This window comes from Delphinapterus leucas, chromosome 7, assembly GCF_059928025.1.
Source record: "Delphinapterus leucas isolate spDelLeu-1000000601 "Yukka" chromosome 7, BTC_Dleu_Yukka2, whole genome shotgun sequence".
NCBI classification, from domain to species: domain Eukaryota; kingdom Metazoa; phylum Chordata; class Mammalia; order Artiodactyla; family Monodontidae; genus Delphinapterus; species Delphinapterus leucas.
Genome location: NC_143135.1, coordinates 96,017,303 through 96,039,114, shown reverse-complemented (window position 1 = coordinate 96,039,114; position 21,812 = coordinate 96,017,303). Strand labels below are relative to the sequence as shown.

At 57.0% G+C, this 21,812-nt stretch overlaps 1 protein-coding gene across 3 annotated transcripts in view; it reads left to right on the top strand.

Annotated features, from left to right (window-relative positions):
- Positions 1-21,195, top strand: part of NECTIN1 (nectin cell adhesion molecule 1) — a 67,260-nt gene extending 46,065 nt beyond the window's left edge. For 2 of the 3 annotated variants that reach the window (XM_030764536.2, XM_089915695.1), the window contains exons 2-6: positions 5,021-5,371; positions 5,904-6,206; positions 6,632-6,749; positions 8,206-8,357; positions 17,897-21,195. In XM_030764536.2, the coding sequence (XP_030620396.1) occupies positions 5,021-5,371; positions 5,904-6,206; positions 6,632-6,749; positions 8,206-8,357; positions 17,897-18,447 (1,475 nt within the window). In that variant the 3' untranslated portion in view covers positions 18,448-21,195. Of the gene's footprint in view, positions 1-4,491; positions 4,716-5,020; positions 5,372-5,903; positions 6,207-6,631; positions 6,750-8,205; positions 8,358-17,896 lie in introns of all 3 variants that reach the window. The other variant, XM_089915696.1, reaches the window with a different exon arrangement.
- The last annotated feature ends 617 nt before the right edge of the window (positions 21,196-21,812 follow it).

The following is a 21,812-nucleotide window of genomic DNA, read 5'->3' as shown; positions in this document are numbered from 1 at the left end:
TTTTACAGATGTGCATCCTCAGTGCAAACTGAGGCACAGAGAGGTTAAGTCATTTGCCCAAATTTTCACAGCTCGTAGGTGACAGAGGGGGCATGCAAACCCACACTGTCTGGCTCTTCACACCCCACCATACTGCCTGATGGGGATGGTGACCTCTTCAGAGGGTGGGAGGAGCTTGGGCAAGGTAGGGGAGACAGAAGCATCAGTTTTCGGGCTGTCAGGGCTGGAGTGCTTGGTGGAGAGGCACGGACCAGCCAAGGAAAGGGGCTGTGTGGTCTCCCAGGGGACTCCCCTGCAGTGCACCCCTTCTCTCAGGCCTTCCAGAGAAGGCTTACAATCCACCTCATCCTGCACAGAGGAGGGCCCTTCTCCTGGGTCCCCGCCCTCAACTAGCCCTTTCTCACTTTTCGGTGGTGCCTGCAGCAGTCTGGCCCTGGCTGTCAGAGTCACTGGGGTAGAGTGTGCCCCACTCTCTGAAAGCCTCCCAACCTGCCCAATCTAAACCATGAGGGACACACTCCCCTCAGCCCCGCATCCCCCAACCAAGACACGTGGATTGGGTTCTGGGTCCCTAAGCCTAAAGTGGAGGGAAAGCTGAGGGAGGGTCTTCAGCCCTTACCAGTCTTCCCAGCCCCTCCCAGTTCCACAACTCTAGGATCCCCGCCCTCAGTGACCCCAAACCCCATACTCCAAGCGTTCCCTTATGCCCACCCGCCAGGGTCCCCTCACCAGCCCTGCTAACAGCAGCGGTTCTAGGTGCTTTCACCAAAAACATTTTTACTGCAAACATTTTGCCACATAACTAATTGGCCATGAGGCAATTTTGCCATGAAAGAGAAAAAAACTGGTTGACAGTTTGGTTTGACAGTCTGGTTTCAACTAGTTGAGATGCGCTAGCGTTTCTTCCAGTTAGTGACGTTACTGATGGCTTTATCAAGCTGACAGAAGATGATGGTTTTCCCCAAGAGTTGGTTTTGTATTTTGAAACACACTACGTTGGAGGAGAAAGAGGCCAAGGGCCTCAAAGGCAGAGTTGAGCCTACATTTCCCATGGAACTTTTTGGAAAGTCTATCAATGGACGTAAGACAATGTGCTGAGAGCACACAGCAGTGCAGAGGCTCTCCCAACGCAACACAAAGTTCAGTTACAAACATGCACCCTAGTGTTCGGAAACTGATACCTCTCTGAATGAAGGAAGACATTTTAGCAGAAAAGAAAAAGTTCGATACCAAATGAGGAGACGAATCAACAAATGTATAAAATAATATGAACGAAAGACTTGGAAGACAAGTGCTTACTCCTTAGACAAGTACAACCCACAAAAGAAAATCAGTTCTTTGCACGCTATTGCCATGCATCTACACACATTTTATTTATTTATTTTTAATTTTTGGCTGCATTGGATCTTCATTGCTGTGCGCGGGCTTTCTCTGGTTGCAGTGAGCGGGGGCTACTCTTCGTTGCAGTGTGCGGGCTTCTCACTGCGGTGGCTTCTCTTGTTGCGGAGCACGAGCTCTAGGCGCATGGGCTTCAGTAGTTGCAGCACACAGGCTCAGTAGTTGCGGCACGCGGGCCCTAGGGCACACGGGCTTTAGTAGTTGCGGTGCGTGGGCTCAGTAGTTGTGGCACACGGGCTTAGTTGCCCCACGGCATGTGGGATCTTCCTGGACCAGGGATCGAGCCTGTGTCTCCAGCATCGGCAGGCAGATTCTTAACCACTGCACCACCAGGGAAGTCCCTACACACATTTTAAATTCAAATATTTTGTATTTTGCAATAAGGTCTTTTTAATTTTGTTACTCATTTCTCCTGTTTCATTATGGCCTTTTTAATGTCCCTCATTTATACTTTATTATTTTATCTTTTTCGGCAAAATTGACTTATGGACAATTAGTTATGCGGCAAGAAATGTGGCAAAGGCATCTGTGGCAAAGATGCTTACAATGGAAATAGCAGACAAGGCTAACAGTACGCTGTAGGCAGAGAGGCCCATGTCGGGATGCACCTGCCGGCCTGCCCGCTCATCACGGGGGCAGAGGGGCAGGAGCCCAGGGAACCCACTTAGTGCGCAGTGAGCGGGCACCCAGGCACCTTCCTCGCTGCCCCGCCTGCCATGGGGTTGCTTCTGGGAGAGTCACACAGGAGAGGAGACAGCAGCCTCAACCCCAAAACAGACGTGGGATGGGGAGGGCCACCCCAGCCTGGTGAGGCGCTGATGAGAGGGGGCTTCTGGGGCACCTGAGCCCCTTGCAGAAGCCTCTCCTCCCCACGCCCAGGCCGCAGTCAGCCGTCTCCCCTCCTGGCTCACAGCTCTGCAGAGTGAGGCCACTGCTGAGGACGTGGCGAATGAATGTCAGCCTGTGCTCCAGGCACTGAACTCTGCCTGTCCCTACATCCCCAGTGGGTGAAAGGAGACGGGGTGGCAGCGGGCTTGGTGGGCTGTGTCCCGTTGTAGGCCCCACTGTGCCCTGGTACCAATCCCAAGGTAGATCCTGGTGCCCACACCCCTACCCACCCCCCCACCGTGGCCCGAGCCTTCCCAACTGGCTTTTCCTGTTCCCGGCTTTGTGTGGTGGAAGTTCCCCAATTATACCCACATTATCCCAGCTGCTGGGCAGCCTCCAGCAGGCTTGGTGAGTAGAGGCTGGGCGTGTTGGAGGGAGCACCCACTTACCCTGCTGGAAGGCCTAGGGCTTAGCCGCTTGCCAACTGGCCAGTCAGCAGGAGTACTGGGCTTACTGGCCCACTGACTTCACTGTGGGACTGTGTCTGGGGTGAGGCCACAGCTGGGCTGGGCTGCAGTTCAGGGAATCAGACTGGCCAGAAGGGACCATTGGCGCCGTGGAGTCCAGCCTGCTCCCTTACAGGGGAGGAAAAGAGGGCTCGGGAAGGGGAAGTGACCCACCAAGGTGCCAAGGCGAGCTCAAGACGGAGCCGGGCTAGAAGCCTGCCCTCCTGACCCCCTGCTGGGTGTCTCCGGCATAGTTCTCCCACCAGCCCACAGTGTTCTCCACCGGGGACATGTCAGAACCCCCCAGACCGGCCAAGGGGACGGCTGGAGGGGTGGGGTGGTGGTACCCCAGGTGGACCTTGAAGGGCTGTGTGGACGTGAGCGGGCATAGAGGAGGGAACCATCAGGGAAGCTTTCAGAGCATGGCGAGGGCCTAGCTTGGAGGGCCAAAGATATACTTATTCAGCAGGCATGTCTTGAGTGCCTACTGTGTGCCAAACACAGGGGATACCGTAGTGCCTGGAGAGACCTGGCCTGTACCTTCTTGAGGGGAGGCGTGGGGGCCAGCATACTTCACTGACCGTTGTCTCGGGACCCTTCAGAAGAGTGTGGCCTGCTCATACCTCCATCATGCAGAGGCAAGCATAAGCCCCGAGTTCCCAATCTGGAGCAGCAGACTCCCTTAGTGGGTGGGGGGGTGGGGCACGTTTAGGCCATCCCTCGGGCTCTGGGTCAGTCCAGGGCCTGACACTGATGTTATTGATGGCACTCAATAAAGTAACTGAGTGAAATAAGAATGGAAGGACGGCTGATGACAGAGCTCAGGAGCGAGCCCACTGGAGTGAATGACTGAGCCAAGTTCAGAGTTAAGGAAAAGCTCAAACAGAAGCCACTTGAGATGGAATAAAGCAAAATCTGTAGGGAGACTAGAGGGAATTTATTCATTCATTCGATGCCACTGATCACTCCCTCCCTCTTGCAAACCTCTCCTCTCACGGCTTCCAGTGCCATTTGTCTGGCCACAAATATTTACTGAGCACCTACTGTGTGCTAGATAATGGGCTAGGCGCTGGGGCTACAGGGATGGAAAAGACACAGACGCTGCTCTGGAGGAGCTCACCGTCTGGCAGAGGAGAAGCCAGAGGTGTGAACAACCACATTCCCAGGCAGAAAAGACCTGTAATAGGGTTGGGAGGATCAGGGAAGCTTCCCAAAGGAGGCGGCCTGAGTGGGATATCCATAGGTGGGAAAGGGGCAGGGCCTTCCAGGGAACGAGAGGAACAGGCCTAGACATGTAGCATCTACGGCTCTGTGCTCCTTGGAGGCTGGGACTGAATCGCTCATTGACGTGACTCCCGTGCTGATAATAGACTCAGAAATTGATACCTAAATGGGAAGAGGGAGAAGGAAACACAGAAATATGGCACGTTCTGAGGAGGGGTCCAGTCTGACCTGGTTGGAAGGCCTCATGTATGGAGAGACGTGGACAGAAAGGCAGGACCCAGGTTATGAGGACGTCAGATGCCAAGTTAAGACATCCAGGCTTGATTGTGAAGGCGAGTTAGAGCCAGAGAGGCTGAGCCTCGTGCAGCCGCCTTGCTGGGTAAGAGGGGCCCAGCCAGTGCACCCCAGGGCCCGGGCCCTCAGCCCTTCCTGAGTGGAGGTGGCCATAATGATGGCCACTGTGGGCCCCGGTGCTCCCCCAGCGCTTCCTGCCTCCTGACACTTTCTCATCCGTCGTACAATTTGGTTCTCCTAGCAACCTGTGAGCTAGAGAGGACTGGATTATCCGCCCCATTTATCAGACGAGGGAACCGAGGCCCAGGAAGGTGAAGCAGCTGGTGGCTCCTCTGCTGAGCCTCTGCTCAAAAAACAGCACATTCAACCCTCATCAAAAATAAGGGTGTGGACGGTATTTACTGCCATGGAGCAACACTGATGATATATCACTAAGTGAAAAGACAGTTTATGGAACAGATTACGGTACGCTTCTGATTTTGTTTAAAAAAAACAGATGGTTACCTGGATATATAGAGAAGAATGTAAAAGAGAGCACTTCCTATCAGATGATCAGTGATATGTGAGTGGTGGGATCACGGGTTGTTGTCATTTTCTTCTCAGTATATTTTAGTATTGCCCACAACAGTGTTTCTATAACAAGCAATTATTATTTTAGAGTCAGAATTTTTTTAAATAATGACTACTGGAAAATAGAAGACCAGCGCACAGGGAGTTGGGGCGGGGGCTGTGGCTGTCCCTGACCACCCTCTGCCATCTCCCTCGACCAGGCGCCCACACCCAGGTGGTCCAGGTGAACGACTCCATGTACGGTTTCATCGGCACGGACGTGGTGCTGCACTGCAGCTTCGCCAACCCGCTGCCCGGCGTGAAGATCACCCAGGTCACGTGGCAGAAGGCCACCAATGGCTCCAAGCAGAACGTGGCCATCTACAACCCGGCCATGGGCGTCTCGGTGCTGGCCCCCTACCGCGAGCGCGTGGAGTTCCTGCGGCCCTCCTTCACAGATGGCACCATTCGCCTCTCCCGCCTGGAGCTGGAGGACGAGGGCGTCTACATCTGCGAGTTTGCCACCTTCCCTGCTGGCAATCGAGAGAGCCAGCTCAATCTCACTGTGATGGGTAAGCTGACCGGACCACTCCTCTCTGCTTGGGTGGGGCCTGTGGCCTGGGGGCTTGGCCATCTTCAGTGGCCCCAGATGCGCTCCTTGGGTCGGCATGTGCTCCGGGCGTGGCACTTCTGGTCTCTTCTAACCAGGCTGTCTCAGTTCACTAGGGATGGGGGCTGGGCCTTCGCTGTGGACAGAGCTGAGGGTCAGTATTCAGGTTGGTGCCCCACCGTGGAGCACTTTCCAGGTGGCCAGGAAGCGGGCAGACGCCATGGTAAGGGAGAGAGCCTCCTGAGCACAGCAGGACTCCAAGAAGACTTCCACGTGACAAAAGGGGATACAAAGACTAGAGCAGGAAGGCTGCGGGTTAGAGCCGAAGAGGTCCCTGTGAGAAGTGCTGGGAGGGGCTTTGGTGAAGCGTAGCTGAGAGGCATGGATGGCCAGGGTGACCTGAAGCAAGGCCTGGCAGGTACCTGCCCTCCTGGCCTGTGTGTCCTTGATGAGGCAGCAGAGCCAGACTCATGGCTGTCTCTGGTTCCCCGCAGCCAAACCCACCAACTGGATAGAGGGCGCCCAGGCAGTGCTTCGAGCCAGGAAGGGGCAGGATGACAAGGTCCTGGTGGCCACCTGCACCTCGGCCAATGGGAAGCCTCCCAGTGTGGTGTCCTGGGAGACGCGGCTGAAGGGTGAGGCGGAGTACCAGGAGGTCCGGAACCCCAACGGCACGGTGACCGTCATCAGCCGTTACCGCCTGGTGCCCCGCCGGGAAGCCCACCAGCAGCCCCTGGCCTGCATCGTCAACTACCACACGGACCGCTTCCGGGAAAGCCTCACCCTCAACGTGCAGTGTGAGCGGGGCCGAGTGTCGGGGGGCTGCGTCTCCCAGGGTGGGGCAGGCGCCGTGGTCCCCTCACACCACCCCCACCCTCGCCAGCCCTCCCTCCTTTGCTTCTCACCTTTCATCACTCTCCCCACCCCTCCTTCCCTCACCCCCTTATCCTTCCTCTTTTCCTTCCTCCTCCCTCTCTCTTTCTGGGGGTTCTTCGTCCTCCCCTCCTCTTCCCCCTTTGCCCACGCTCTCTTTCCCCCTTCCTCGTTCCCCTGCTATTTCTGCTCCGAGGGTCCGTGACCTCCACCCTCCCTGTCATTCTACCCCCTCTTCCTGCTGTTTCCATGTCACTTCCCCTTCCATCCCCTCCCCATCAGAGCCTCCCTCACCCAAGCTCTGCTCTCCTGACCTCACCCTTTTCAAACATCACCTCTTGTCCCACAGACGAGCCCGAGGTGACCATCGAGGGGTTTGATGGGAACTGGTACCTGCAGCGGATGGATGTGAAGCTCAAGTGCAAAGCTGATGCCAACCCCCCAGCCACCGAGTACCACTGGACCACGTAAGTGCTGCGGGGCTGGCTGGTCGCTTTGCCAGGAACCTTGCTGGTCACAGGGAGGCCCACCCACCCCACCTCCAGAAACCTTGGGCAGAGAGGAAATGAAGGTCTAGGCTCAGGTTGCTCGGTGAGAAGGGGAGAGGGGCCATGAGAGACACGCACACACACATACACACGCACACATACACCCCCTTGTTTGACAGCATCAGGGTCCGTGGGACAAACCATTCTGCCAGGGGGACTTCCCTCGTGATCTGCCTTCCTTCAGCTCCCTAATAAAGAATGTTGTGGTGATTCAGTCTGAGTCACTCCCACCCCAGCCCCCACTATTTATTTTTATCGAGATGTCCCCAGGGAAGCTGGCTTTCTGGAGCATCCCAGATCTTTCTTTGTTCCTTTTCCTTCTCTCCAGCACCCCCTGATTCTCAGGGAAGAGACAGCAGTCAGCCCAGAATGCCTGTATTCATAGAGTGCTCGTCCCAAGGCCCATCCTCCCATTCTTGGCTTCGTGGTCTTCGGGCCTGGACCTCAAAGGGTCTAGTCTCACTCCCCCCCGAGCCAGCTCTGATGGCCTGAGCCAAGGTTCCTCCCAGAGAAGAGCTGGATGGGACACACAGAAAGCAGAAAGACAGGGGCGTGGGGAAGCTAAGAAGCAGGTTGACATGGGTGGCCAGAATACGGCTGCCCAGATCGTGTCTACGTTCTTTTTCTAGGAAGTAGAAGGCGCTGACATACCTTAGCTGTTTGTTACCATCCACTTCCTGGAACCAGAAGTAGTTCCGAAGGTGCGAGTGGGCAGGGCCCTGCTTGCCAAGTTCAGCTCCGGGTCCAACAGAATACTAGTTTTGTGGCATGAAGGATCAGGAGGAAGGAAAAGGTTTCCTGTGTTCAGGAACCTTCTAGGACTCTCCCCCTATGAAAAAGACCTGTGACATGCCCAGCAAGAAAATGAGACGGTGAAATGGAACATAATTCCTAAACATGGGTCACATCTCGTTACCTGAGTAACTTGTTAAAATTCTAGGCCATGACCCCAGTGGTGCAGCTTTAGTAGATTTGGGGTTAGGACCCCAGACTATTAACCAGCTACCCAGGAAACCAAGGACCAAGTACCAGGAACCAGTGTGGTGGAAAGAGCACTGTGCCAAGAGTCCAGAGCTCTGGCTAGAGCTCCAATTGTCACTTTCTAGCTGTGTTTCCTTGGCCTTGAACCTTGTTTCTCTTCTGTTGAGTGGAACCAGTATCTACCTGTCCCATCTGCATGTCAGTGCTGTGATGAGCAAATGTGAAACACTGAAAGATGATTGTTGTTTTTGATTGTTTTTACCCCTTCCGAGACAGATGCTGCCTATGAACTCAGCCAAAGGGCTGATGGTGTTGAAGTCAGGTGGGTGACACAGGGGCAGCTTCTCGGGGCTGGAGAGTCGTAACCCTCTGCCTTGTCTCCCAATCCCTGCAGGCTGAATGGCTCCCTCCCCAAGGGTGTGGAGGCCCAGAACAGAACTCTCTTCTTCAGGGGACCTATCAACTACAGCCTGGCAGGAACCTACGTCTGTGAGGCCACCAACCCCATCGGCACCCGCTCGGGCCAGGTGGAGGTCAATATCACAGGTAGGAAGCTGCGCCCTTCCCTGCCACTCCCCGCCCCTCTGCGCCCGCTGCCTCCACTGCCAGCATCTACCACCTATGGGCTGTGTCACTGTAGGAAATTTGCGTCTCCTCTCCCTGCTTCTCTGGTTCTCCCTTGAGCTCTGGCCACTGGTCTTGCTTTGCTTTTCTCTTTCCTCTGTGAAGGTTGTGTGTGAGACACGGTGACCCCCCGCCCCCGCCAGTCAGAGAGGGGCAGGAGGGAGGCTCCAGGAGGGAGGAAGGAAGTGCTGTTTACAGCAATGCTGTTTTGGGGGTGGGCGTGGTTAGAGCCTGCCCATGGGTCTGCACACCTGTGATGCTGCCTTGGTGGGGTGGGCTTGTGGGAGGAGCTCATGTCCTCCGAGCTTTGCTCCTGCAGTTCAGGAAACCTGCGTGGGCTGGAGGGCGAGGCTTACCTCAAGCAAAGATACAGAGGGAAAGCCAGGATACAGCCCAAAGCCATGGTGGTTTGTGTGCCCCGCAACTGAATTGCTATCTTCCCTGCATTCTTCTCTCTCAGGGCAGATGGGAGGGACACTCAGCCTCCTGACCTCTTAGAGCAAAGGGAACACAGGGGCTGGGATGTTCTGGGGGAGACATCACATGGAACGTGAAAGGAGCATGGGCTTCCGTGTCAGACAGCTGGACAAGCCGTCATCTGTGAAACGGGCACAGTATGACGTGCCTTGAAGGCTTGTCGTCAGAATTTATATAACGTAGGCCAAGCACCTAGCACAGACCCGTGTGTCAGTAAATGGCTCGTGTTATTATCTTGTCTCTGTCATTATCATTATTAATGGAAAGATCAAAACAAGCCAACAGAGGGGTGAAGTACCATCACAACTTCGCAACCAGGGTGTCTTTAACCCTGTATCTGAGCTAGTTCCAGGGTGAGAAAGTGACAGAAAGACCCTCCTAGGACAGGAAGTGACATCATGCTGCTACTGAGCTGGACAGGAAGTGACCTCAGAGAGATGTTGAGCTAGGTTCAGGGATACTGGATGTTGGGCGGCGGTTCCTGGCTCCAGGCACAGAGCTTGGGCAAGTCCTGAGGATTCATTAGCTCTGAGCCTGTTTCTCAGAAGTGGGAGGCCTCACCTGTGGGTACATTCAAGGCACAGCTGCTGATAAAACAGCCCGAAGCTGTCCGAGGGCTGCACCCACCTGTCCTCGGGGCTGTTCTGTCACCTCTGTCACCAGGGTTGGAAGGAGATGGAGTCACTTGTCACTTGCTCTTTTCTTCAACTCCCTGCTCTGGGCTCTCGGACTGGCTAAGGTGGTAGAAATGTCAGAGGGAACACACAGTTTTCAAGGCATGAGCCCGCTGTGTCCCCCTTTGCCTGGCAAAGCGATAGAGCTATTCTTTTCTACTTAACCCCCCTCCTAAAAAAAAGAAATGTCAGAGGTGGAGCCTGGGGAAAGCTGAGACAGCCCCTCCCCCACTCTAGGGTCTCGGCGTTCCCATAAGTTGGCAAGGATGGTAAGGCCAGTGTCACACACTTCTCGCCCCCTGGAGAAAGTCTGAGCAAAGCTCCATAAGAGCCTCTAGGCGCCTGAGCTCTGGCCATGTGGTACATGAGGGTGAACAATGTCATAAGGGAGCGTGACCACCTGGGGGGATGGGGGTCATGTGAGGGACAGCACAGACTTGGCCTGAATGTGTTCACATACTGGATCTTCCTGGCTGTGTGGCCTTCACCCCTCTGAGCCTCAGCTTCCTAGTCTGTAATACAGAGACCATCATACTTATCTCAGGCTTCTTTTGATCACGCCAAATCCGTATACCACGGCCTAGCACACAGCATGGACTTCCTGCATTGGGAATACCTTCACCCAGCAGTGGAGCACCAACGTCACCACTGCATCCCCCTCCACCACTCAGGCTCTCTGGGGAAACTGCTGATTGGGAAATCAGGGGCGGAGGCCAAGAAACCCTGGAGCAATGACCTCCCATTGATCCCACTGCCCAGCATGAGCGGACCGGCCAGAGGCCCACTAAGCTTACGGGGCTAAGTGGTACTGCCCTACCCCAGAGGCAGGGCCGGGACAGGAAAGTCAGGGCCTCCCTTCTCCCAAAGCCCAGGAGAATGCGGGAGCACCGTGAGCGCAGGGCTGCTCAGCAGGGAGACACAGCAAGTCCAGGGGCAGGGAGGAAGGAAAGGGAGCAACTTCCCAGGCCCAGGCTGGGAAAAGAGAGGAAAGGAAGGTAGGGAAATCAGCGTGGAGGTGAGCCATCTCCTTGGGCGTGTTTGCTCCAGTGGTGCCCTCAGTGGGATCTGTGGTCAGGCCTAGGTGGCCTTGCGGGGAAGGTGGGCCGGGGCCGCCCAGGGCTCCAGCTGGAAGAGGCATGCAGCGTGTCCTCGCGTGCTCCCCAAATACAGAGCGGGATGGGGGTGGTCACCAAAGCCACACACATGGGTGGTGAGAAGGGCCTTGCGTAAGGGGACTCTGTCGTTAACAGCCCAGTTAGGCAGGAGCCAGGGAAGTGTGATGCTCCCTGAATCATCGATGGGCCCAGGAGCTGTTTCACTGGCTGTCCCGAGGGAAGGTCTCTCAGCCCCCTCAGGAAGACTCAGCCAGGCGGCCTGAACCTTTTCAGAGCTGTTCGCTCTGTTCACTCTCGTACTCACGGGCAGCCGCCGACCCCACCAGCCTTCCTCCCGCATCGGCTGGTCTCCGGGGGGCACAGCCATGCCCTGTGCTCCAAGCCCCGCTGGTCTGGAGGGAATGCATGAACGAGATGGATAAGTGGAAATTTAATTTTTCATTCTGGCCGTCGTACAGGTAATAGCTTTGCCCTGGGCGCATCTGGTGAGGGAAATGAAGAGCAGAGCAGAGGAAGGCGTGCAGCAGGGTGCGTGCCAGAGACACACGTGTGTGCAGGGCACACCTGCACAGGGCCGCTGCACCACCTGCACAGACACACTTTGGCACAGGCTTCTTGGGATCGCAGATCCCAGAGGAGGTGGCCTTTGAGTTGTTCCTTCAAAGACGAGTGGTGGGTGAGCGGCGGCGATGGAGGAAGGGTGTGGGAGGAGAATGGCTGGGGCCGAGGGGGCGGGAACAGAGGGAGCAGAGCTTCCTCTCTCTTGGCCATGGGCGCCCTCCAAAAGCAGCAGCGTGGCAAGGAGGGTGGTCGAGACTGAGCGCCTGGGAGGCTGTGTGGATGGCACCTGGGGGACCAGTAAGGGGCTGTATGTACAATGAGTGTTTTTCTAGAGGGAAATGACAGGTCCAGGCTGTGGCCGTGCGACTGACAGCAGAAGAGACAAACCCACCGGAATTTGCGGATACACTTCACGGGGCCCGGGCCCACAGAGAAGCCCATTTCCCAGCGGTGGTTTCATGGGGTTGGCCCCTAGTCACAAAACAAACCTGTGAGCTCCCCTCCGTCCTCCCTCTGGGGGCAATGCTGAGGACGGGGAGGGCTGCGAGGGTATGGCCTTGACCAGACAAAAGAGGCCAAAGAAGGCAGCATCTACCCCTGGGACTGGGTTTGTCCGGAGAAGAGTGTCCAGGGCACTCCCAGGAACCAGGCAGGAAGGCCACCGGGGTGCAGGGTGTCCCCAGTTTCCATTTCCAGCGCTGAGCCGGCTCAGCCATCAGGGGTGAAGGCAACAGGGTCTGCGCTTTAGGCCGGGAGTCCTTCAGACCAAGGGTTGGTGGGGCTTGGAGGTCCATCTAGAAGGGAGGGCTGTGTGAGCCTGCGAGCGTGCGTGCCCGGGCGTGAGTGTGGGCGTGTGCCTCTGAGCGTGTCAACGTGCACAGGCGAGCAGGCGAGCGCTGTCTGCGTGCTGAGTGTGCAGAAGGGGCCCGCAGCTGTGCTGTGGGCAAATGTGGCCGCCTCCGGGCCGCCCGTGGCAGCGCTGAGGAGCCTGTGGGGAGGCAGCTGCGTGCACACCCCTGGGAGGATTCAGTTCCCTCCACCGCGATGAGGCCCTGCCCACTGGTCTGCGTAGTGCACGGCTGCTGCAGCTGCAGGAGCAGGAGAAGGGCTTCCCGGAGCTTGACCTCAGGCCTTCCCCCTCCCTGGGCCCGCAGCACTGCACACTGGGAGGTGTAGTTCTCACAGCTTCCCGGCCTAGGCTTCTGGTGCCAGAGCACTGCCTGCCTGCCTGCCTGCCTGCGGAAGCAGCAGGCGTTGGTTTGAGAAGCCCGAACATTCTCTTTGACCCCAAACCTCCTCTGGATCCTAGAACCAGACTAAACCCTAACCCTCGCTCCACCTCCGATCCATCCAAAGCCCCCGTACTAGCCCACCCACCTCAGTCAGGAGACCCCCGGCCCCAAAGGAATGCGGAGCCTCCACTGCCCCAGGGTCCCAGCCAGCCTGCCATCCCCGAGGGGAGGCTGCAAGCCTTCAGCAATGGGGCTGGGCTGCCCCCTTCCTAAGAGGAAGTGAGGGGAGCCGGCTGGTCCCCCACCAGGAAGCGCAGATGACCCCACGGCCCAGCTCTTCTCTCCCACCAGCTGCGGCCTTTGAGGCTCTGCTACTGGCACAAAGACGGGAGCTACTGGCTGAATGTGACAGCTGCAGGGGTGGAAGGGGAGGGCGCTCCGTTCCACACCAGACAGCCACCTCTGCTTACAAATGAGTTAGGTCCCCACGTGCACGCCTTCTGCACCCTCACTTGGCATCTCCACACAAGTCTGCGTTGCTGGAAGGTCATCTTAACCGGTCTTCTGCCTCTAGGCAGGCTGGCCCTAAAGTAGGCAAAATAACCAGGGTTCCCTTTGGTCCCAAAAATCTCCAGGGAAGAGTAAACATACTTAGGACTCAGGTGGGGAAAAGGTAAACAGAAAGCCCTAGAGAGGGAGGAGACCCAGAGGCTCACCTCTGAGACATGGCCTTGCCTCTGTAGAATTCATTCGCCAAATGTTCTTGAACTCCGGCCACGTGCCAGGCCGTCCAGGTGGTGGGGGGTACATCACTGAGCCAAAGTCCCTGTCCCCGTGGAGCTTACGATTTAGCACAGGAGGACAGACAACAAATAGCAGATAAAATACGTTTGAAAAATTCTGTGGTCATTTTGAAGGTGATCAGGAAAAAAGAAAAGCAGGGTGAGGGGTTCACAGTGCTGGGGGCGGGAGTTCGTGAGCTGTGATTTTCGATAAGGTACTCAGGGGAGGCCTTGGCGAGAAGGTGACCCCTGTGAGAAGTTGGAGCCAAGCCCCGAAGGCGTTGAGGCAGTGAGCATGGGACACCGGGGGGAGGAGCTTTCCAGGGCGCAGAGCCGCCAGTGCAAAGGCCCTGAGGAAGCTGGGAGTGGAGCGAGCTGGGAGGAAAGCACGAGATGAAGGCAGAGGCACAGATCATGTAGAGCATTTTCAGCTCAGACTTAACAGGATCTTTGTGGCTGCCGTGTTGAGAATAGCCTGTACGGGGAAGGAGTGGAATTGGGGAAGCCAGTTAGGCAGCTACTGCAACCATCCAGGTGAGAGATGATAGTGGCTGGGATCAGGGTAGTAGTGATGGAGATGGTGAGAAGAGGTCAGGTTCCAGATTTACTTTGAATTCGAATTTACAGACTAGTTGGGACAGCAGCCACTCTCGTGAAACAGGCAATACAGTAAACTCTACCATACTGTGATTAGTGGGGCCCAAAAAATTCAGTCTAGTCAAGTGAAATGTAGGAGGGATTTACTTCTCCTTGGGTCTCTGTTGCTACTGAAGGCATAAAGGTAAATATAGTTGAACTAATATTGTACACAACGGGAACACGCTGAATTGAGTCGGTCCCAAATTATCATGACACTGCCACTTCCTCAACCCCTCTCCCTGTTCCTGCAGAAGAAAAGAACTTTAGCCACTTGAAAACTGGCAGAAGGACCAGAGCCAATCATGGTAGATCCTAATTTGCATTTACTGTGGGTTGTTCTATCAGGCCTTACAGTAATATGTCAGTATATGACTAACGAAAGGGAGTAAGCTATTGTTTATACCAGAATGAAAGCTGCAGACCACTGGTATGCAAACATCCTAAAGAGAAAGAGAAGTGTGAGCTGGAGAAGAGAAGGCTGCACAAAGAAGGGACCGAAGCACTGAAATAGGCAGAAGGAGATGAGGAAGGGCATTCCTGGCAGGGGAAACAGCATGAGCAAAGGTCTGCAGTAAAGAATCTACTTGGGGGCTCCCCTGGTGGCGCAGTGGTTGAGAATCCGCCTGCCAATGCAGGGGACACGGGTTCGAGCCCTGGTCTGGGAAGATCCCACATGCCGCGGAGCAACTAGGCCTGTGAGCCACAACTACTGAGCCTGCGCGTCTGGAGCCTGTGCTCCGCAACAAGAGAGGCCGCGATAGTGAGAGGCCCGCGCACCGCGATGAAGAGTGGGCCCCGCTCGCCGCAACTAGAGAAAGCCCTCGCACAGAAACGAAGACCCAACACAGCCCAAAATAAATAAATAAATTTAAAGAAAAAGAATCTACTTGGACAGCAAGAACGGTGAGTTGGCCAGACCTAAGATCAAGTTGCGTGATGGAAGCTTTGAAGACCAGACTGACGTGGTCCAACAGGCAATGGGGAAGTCATTGCTAGTCTTTTGAGAAAGGGAATGGTAGTGTCTACACAGTGAAAATTAGCCTGGTGACTGTGGATGGAGTGACTAAAGGCGGGGCAGAGACCAAATGAAGGTGGGAGATTCACGGATCTACTATAAAAGTAAAACCTGGTGTCAAGTGAGAAGCTATTGAATAGGAAGAGTCAACAAGATTTGGTGGCAGATTTTGACCCAAGAGATGGAGTAGGAAGAGTCAAAGGCAAATAAGATCCTAAACTGGAAGAGCAGACAAATGATGGTGGAGTTGTGGTGTTGAATGGAGTGGGTTTGGAGGGAAGACGGTGAACCATGTTGGGAGGGATGGGCCTTGAGTGGGTGGAGAGAATTCCAAGTGAGGTTGTGCTAGATAGAAGAGTGTTCAAAGTGTGTCCCCAAATACTTCTCTTGTGAATGGTCCTTGAGTCAGGAGGGTGGGGTTTGTGTTCCAGTAGGCTGGGAAACACTTTGTGTTCCTCTTACAGTCCACAGTGTGCATGAGAAGATGAAAGGGCTCCGATGCTTTGTCTCCACAGACATTTCCCGAAGCGTTTGACCCCAGTATTTTTGCCAGCCCTCTGAGCCAATGGCTTGAGGCTCCATGGCCACAGCTTGGGAACTGCTGTCCCAGAGGCCTTTGGAGATAAAGCCCCAGAGTTGGGGGAGAGCTAGCTACCCGAGATGGTTTGGAGAGCCAGCAGGATCAAGGGAACTCATGATACTGAGGCCAGGTCTGTCCCTAGGACAGAAAGCAGAGGGTAAGGTCCAAGGATGGAGCCCCGAGCCAGGCGGCTGGAGCAGAGAGAAGGCCCAGCAGTGCAGTCTGCAGACAGAAGGCTCCAAAAAGATAGCTGAAGATCAAGGACTCCTTGTATGTATTGGAAGGCAAAGGAAACACGTCAGAGAGGAAGGGCAGGTTCCTCCACCTGATGCCTTTCTTATTCTGCTGGCCTCTCCAAGTCCTAGTCATACTTCAAGGCTTGGCCTAAGTCTTCTCTCCTCCAAGAAGCCTTTTCAAACTCCAGGCCGCAGGACTTTCCTGCACTGCACTCCTGAAGCCCTTGTCGGCCAGCGCCCTTGATGTCCACATGCTGCTTTGCCTAAGAGTGTCATTTGGTTCCTCAGCTGGGCTGTGAGTTCCTTGTATCCTGTGACTAGCGAAATAGATGCTCGGTACATGTTTGCTGAGTGGATGGGTGGGTGGGTGGATGGAGCAATGATGAGGCAGGTGGCGAGAGGAGAGAGCACACAGGTACGGGGTAAGAACAGAAGAGGGAGCCGGCAGGTTGAACGTACAGAGGTGGCTACGTTCCTGCCAGCTGCCTCTTGGGCATTTCTTGTGGCAACATCTCCCACCTCGCCGGAAGCAAGTGTGCAGCCCTTTTCAGGGCAGTAAACAGACGGGACCTGGTGAACCAGGAGAAGACGCTTGAGGTTCAGGGAGACTGTTCTGGAAGTGGGCGGTGAGGACGAATATTCAATAAATATTTATTGGGCGGCCACTCGGTGACCTGCACTGAGGACACAGTGGTGACAAGTGGGAAGCTGAGTCCTCAGTGGTCGTGCTTCTCTCTGCCAACTCCCGCCCGTGGAGAGGCCCGAGCAGGAGCCTCTGGGTGGTCCCAGCTCAGCCATGTGACGCAGGCAAATCACCTCCCTTCTTCGGCCCCCGTGTTTTCATTAGCCCTTCCAGCCCGAACTCGTGGAATGCCCTTCCTCTTCTCTTCTAGAATCCTTGCCCTGCTCCCGCTGCAGACAGCACCCCACAGGCTCACACACCAGACCGGCTCCACCTCTGGGAGGAGGGACTGGCCTCATAGGAGGAACAGGATTCCCACGGAGTGCGTGATGCTGAATCGGGGAGTGAGCTGGCAGAAACAGATTCCCAAAGGCCATAACATATGCCCAGATTGACCGCCTCCCTTGGCCTGAAGAGAGGAGGGCTGAGAGCAGCCGAGGTCAGCCCTCCAGGCCTGCCCTGGACCTGCCCACCGGCTCCTCCTGTCCAAGGCCAGCCGTGGTCTCCGGTGCCACCCTGTGGTGGTGCTGGGAACCGCCTCCCTCAGCCTCACCTGGGGACCCCTTCGGCCTCTGGCCGGGCCCCACTGGCAGACAGACACCGGCCCAGCCTTCTCTCCCTGCCCACCCACTTCCTTTCTCTTTTCACCTTTTCTGCCTTTTTGTTTCTGCTCTGTCCTCAGTGTGTACATATTTGTACACACACGTTCATCACATCAGCACGTGTGTGGGCCGGCCGTGACAACAAGGGTGTATGCCAGCACGCGTGCTCGCTCGTGTATACTTGTCATCTTTGCTACTGACGTACTCTCATGCTCCCTTTCTGCACAGCCATGCTGAGCATCTTATGCTCATAGCCCAGCTTGGCTGCACCCTGGCCCCCACCCTGCCCTGCAGGGCCAGACTGCAGCCAAGAACCACAGCCCGGGCGTCTGGCACTCACGGGGCATCTACGGGGCCAGCACCACCTCGGAGCAGATGAAATCAGGCGTGGGGCACCCGGTCTGCTCCAGGCTCCAAGTCTCAGAAGCCAAGGTGTGGTGCTGGGGCGCAGTGACATTTGCACAGGCTTTCGGTGCAAGAGAATCAACGACGCGTCATTGGCTGATGGCCTCGGACAAGTTATTTGACTTCTCTAAGCCCCGTCTCTTCGTGTGCCGGAGGGAAATTAATAGCATACTTACTTCACGGGGTGTCATGGCGGTGACTGGCGTCTACTGGACCCTGGGTCACGGGTGGGCTGGCCCCACATCCAAGGAGAAAGTCAGCACGGGGGCTCTGGGGCTACGGGGCTGTCTCTGCCTCTCCCTGGCCCCGACTACCCACGCTGCGGCGTGCTGGGCTCCTGGATGGGTGGGGTGCGGGGGGGGCCTTGGGCCCACTTCCTGGCTTTCCCTCCCCTGCCACCCCTGCTGACTCCCCAGGAGCAGACACTGACACTGTCCCCCTCCATCTCTCTTCTCACCCAGAGTTCCCCTACACCCCGTCTCCTCCCGAACACGGGCGTCGCGCCGGGCCAGTGCCCACGGCCATCATTGGGGGCGTGGTGGGGAGCATCATGCTGGTGCTGCTTGTGGTCGGCGGGATAGTGGTGGCCCTGCGCCGGCGCCGTCACACCTTCAAGGGTGACTACAGCACCAAGAAGCACGTGTACGGCAATGGCTACAGCAAGGCCGGCATCCCCCAGCACCACCCGCCCATGGCCCAGAACCTGCAGTACCCTGAGGACTCGGACGATGAGAAGAAAGCCGGGCCCCTGGGTGGCAGCAGCTACGAGGAGGAAGAGGAGGAGGAGGAAGGCGGAGGGGGCGAGCGTAAGGTGGGCGGCCCTCACCCCAAATACGACGAGGACGCCAAGCGGCCCTACTTCACGGTGGATGAGGCGGAGGCCCGTCAGGACGGCTGCTACGGGGACCGGACTCTGGGCTACCAGTACGACCCTGAGCAGCTGGACTTGGCGGAAAACATGGTTTCTCAGAACGACGGGTCTCTCATTTCCAAGAAGGAGTGGTACGTGTAGCCCCGTCTGCAGAGCCCCTGCCCCAAGCCCACACCCGCACGCCCCCTGCCCGCCCCCCACCGTCCACTGCCCCAGGAGCTCGGCAGAGACTCACCCAGCTGCTCGGGGTACCTGGGAGCCCCAGGGCACACGACCTGGCTTTGTTTTGATTTCCTCCCTGCCCCCCCACCCTCCCCCATGGTGTGTGTTCACTGTGGCTTCGGTGTTGCTGGTACCTTTCCTCCCCGACCCCACCTGCCTCCCTCCGCAGGGAGCCCTAGTCCCGTCTTGTGTACCTAGATGTCCCCTCCGGGGTTTGGGGAGACAGCCCTCCCCTGCCCCCAACACTGGAATTTGTCTGTGTCCTCTCTCTGCGAGTGGAGGGCTGAAGGGGCTCCAAGAGGAGAAGCCCCCTGCCGCCGACCCCAGATGCTGCTCCTTTTTCCCTGGGAGAGGGAACCCGGCACCCCCTCCCCCATCCCACCGTGAGCTGGCCCCTGGAGCTCGGACCCCCGGGCTAGGCAGCCATTGCGCCCAAGGGGTAGGGGAGGGGGGTGGCTTTTCTGAAGCATCCAGGGTTGTCTTTGTTTGTTAAGGGAATCAAGCTGAGGTCCCCACCTGAGGCCTTGGGCAGTGTGTTTACCTAGCAAGGTTAGTTTTACATTTGTTTTCCTCATTGGCCTCCAGGGAGTTAAGGTGGCCCAGCTCTGGTGTGTCCCTCCTCTTTACCCCAGTCTGCTGCCCACATAGCGGGACTCCAGGTAGACTCTGGCCCACACTTCCCATACACTTCTACCAACAAGTACGCACACTTACACACACACACACACACACACACACACACACACACACGCGCGCCGCTCGTGTCTACCCCTGTGCTCCCCCTGGGGTCACATGCCTTACGCAGGCTGGACACTGCCCAAGGCCCACCTCTCTGCTCCACCTCTCCCCCTTCCTTCCAGCTGAGGATGGGGGCAGCCTTCAGAAGCTTCCAGTGAGAGCTGACACTAGGCCCTTCGGTGCCTCCACCCTAGCATCTCAGGCTGGCTCTGAACTGCTCCTTATAGCATGGAAGTTTCTTGAATTTCTTCCTATCAATCAAGTGCTAGCAATTCTTGATTTTCTTGGGGAGTCAGAGCTGGGATCCCAGAAGGGAATTACCTCCAGGAGCTACAGGTGAAGGAGGATCAATGCAGAGGGCACCGGAGAAGGAAGCCCGCACAGTAGGAGCTCTGCAAACACAGGCTGATAAGACTCTGCAGAGCGCAGGTAGCTCCTGGCCCACAAAGGCCGATGTAGCTGCTCCGGGCCTGCCAGAAGGTGCGAGCGGAACGGGGAGCCAGGGATCCTGAGTCTGAAGCTCCTGCTTGCCACCCTCCCCGTCCTGCTTCAGCTATCGCTGGTCTCCATTCTGGATGAGGTGGGGAACCTTGGAGAAGCTTTCCCTTTGAGTTGTAGATTCCCTTCCTGAATGGGGCTCTGGGTCCCTGTCAATCACCGGAGACTGATGGTCTTCCCCAGGATACCATGGAGGAAGGCCCCGCCCAGCCCCTTATTTGCTCCCCCAGCTCCAAGTGCCTCAGTTACTCCATTTGCCTACCCCATCCCCCCAGCACTCTCGATGGGAAAGGCCCTGGGATGGCAGAGGCAGGTTCATGCCTGCCCATGAGGATTCCAGTGAACTCAGCCCAGGGTGCAGGGGCTCTGTGGGATGGCAAGTGTTGGGGGGAGTTAGGCAGACCACTCTGTGCCCCACGGGCACCAACCTACCCTGCCATAGGCTTCCCAAGGGAGCCGCCAGCCTCCCGCCCCACTCCTCCCCTCCCTGGTGCTGCTATGGAACCCCCAGCCAGCTCCATCTCTGCCCTGGCAACCCTGGACCCGCCAGCTGGGTCACACTCCTCCCCCCAGCCCCCACTGCCCTAGCCCCAGCCCAGACCACCCAGTAGCCACGTAGCAGAAGTCTGAAGCCATGCCAGCCCTGGGGCGGTACTCCCCTCTCTTGGCATTGGGAGTACTGGGTGGGGTGGAGTTGGGAGAAACTTCTGGGGTCTTTCTAGCCACAGGGCAGAGGGGGTGGAGGAGCTGGGCTGCATCTCCCAGCAGTAGTAGTGTCCCCCCCCCCACCCCAGGGCAGAGGACCTTTTCCATGTTACATCACTACCCCATCCCACCTCACACCACCCTGGCCCCTCTGCTTGGTCCCCTTGCCCCCCAGGCAGGAGGAAATCCCAGGGGCCTGCCTGATAGAGGCATTCTCTCTCCCCTTGAAATCACAAGACTGAAAGGACTCTTCCTCTGTGTCTCCTTTATCTGCACTGCCACCCCCTCTTCCTCCTTATATGATGGACTTAGGAGGCCCCCGGGCCTAGCCAAAGCACTGAGTCCCCCTTAAGACACCTCCAAGCCCTCCCCTCCAGCAAAGCACAAATTGTGGGGCCCACACCAGATGTGTGGGCCACGTAGAAGGCTCCTGCCTTGGCAGGGACCCATCAGCAGCACGCCCAGCAGGGCAGCTGCTACCCGGGGCCAAGAGTCGGCACGAGGCCGGGGTCGGCACTTGGGCCTGGGGTGACAGGGTTTTCTGTGCCCCAAGTTTGTGGGGCGGTGGGTACTACTGCTGGGCCCATAGCCACAGCCGCTGGCACAGGGAAGGTCTGGCCCAGCAGAGAGACGAGGACGTCTTTCTTCTCCGTGCCCCCAACGTGAGCTGAGCTTCTGCCTTTGCTGGAAATGAAATAAACTTGGTCTGCATTGTGCCAAGGCCTCCCCACTTGTCATCCTGCCTCTTGTTGCCCTCCCCGTCCTTGCCCGTCCCCCACTCCACCAATACCCCTCTTTCCTTAAGATTTTGATATTGTTCTAATGTGTAACAACCCTCTGAGTCCCCTTTGATCAGAAGCATCTGAAGAGCAGCAGCGTGGAATCAGGGAACACAGGCGCGCACGTGCAGCCGCGTCAGGCCTGGCCCATGCGTGCACGAGGGCGCACACCCCCCGACAGACCCAAGCACAGGTGCCCCAGCCCCACAGACCTGCCAGGGGGCTGGGCTGGTCCTGCTGAAAGCCCTTCAGGAAAAACTGATTTCCCAGCGCTCGGGCCATAAGAGAGACTCACGGGGGCCCTGTTTCCCAGGCATGTGCCCCCATGCCAACCCCCTCCCGCGTGCCCGAGTCACTGGTGCAATAATTTTTCTGCCGTCCTCCAAGCAGAGGAATTGGGGATTGTGTCAGGTGGTGTGGGCAGCTCACGTGAGAGGAGGGGAGGGCTGCCAGACCTCCCAGGGGCCAGACGGAGACCTTCTAGGCCTGACTGCCACCAGGAACCCTCAGGTGGGCCCCACCAGGCCCCAGGCCCACGGGGAGACGTGCCCAGGCCCCTGTGCC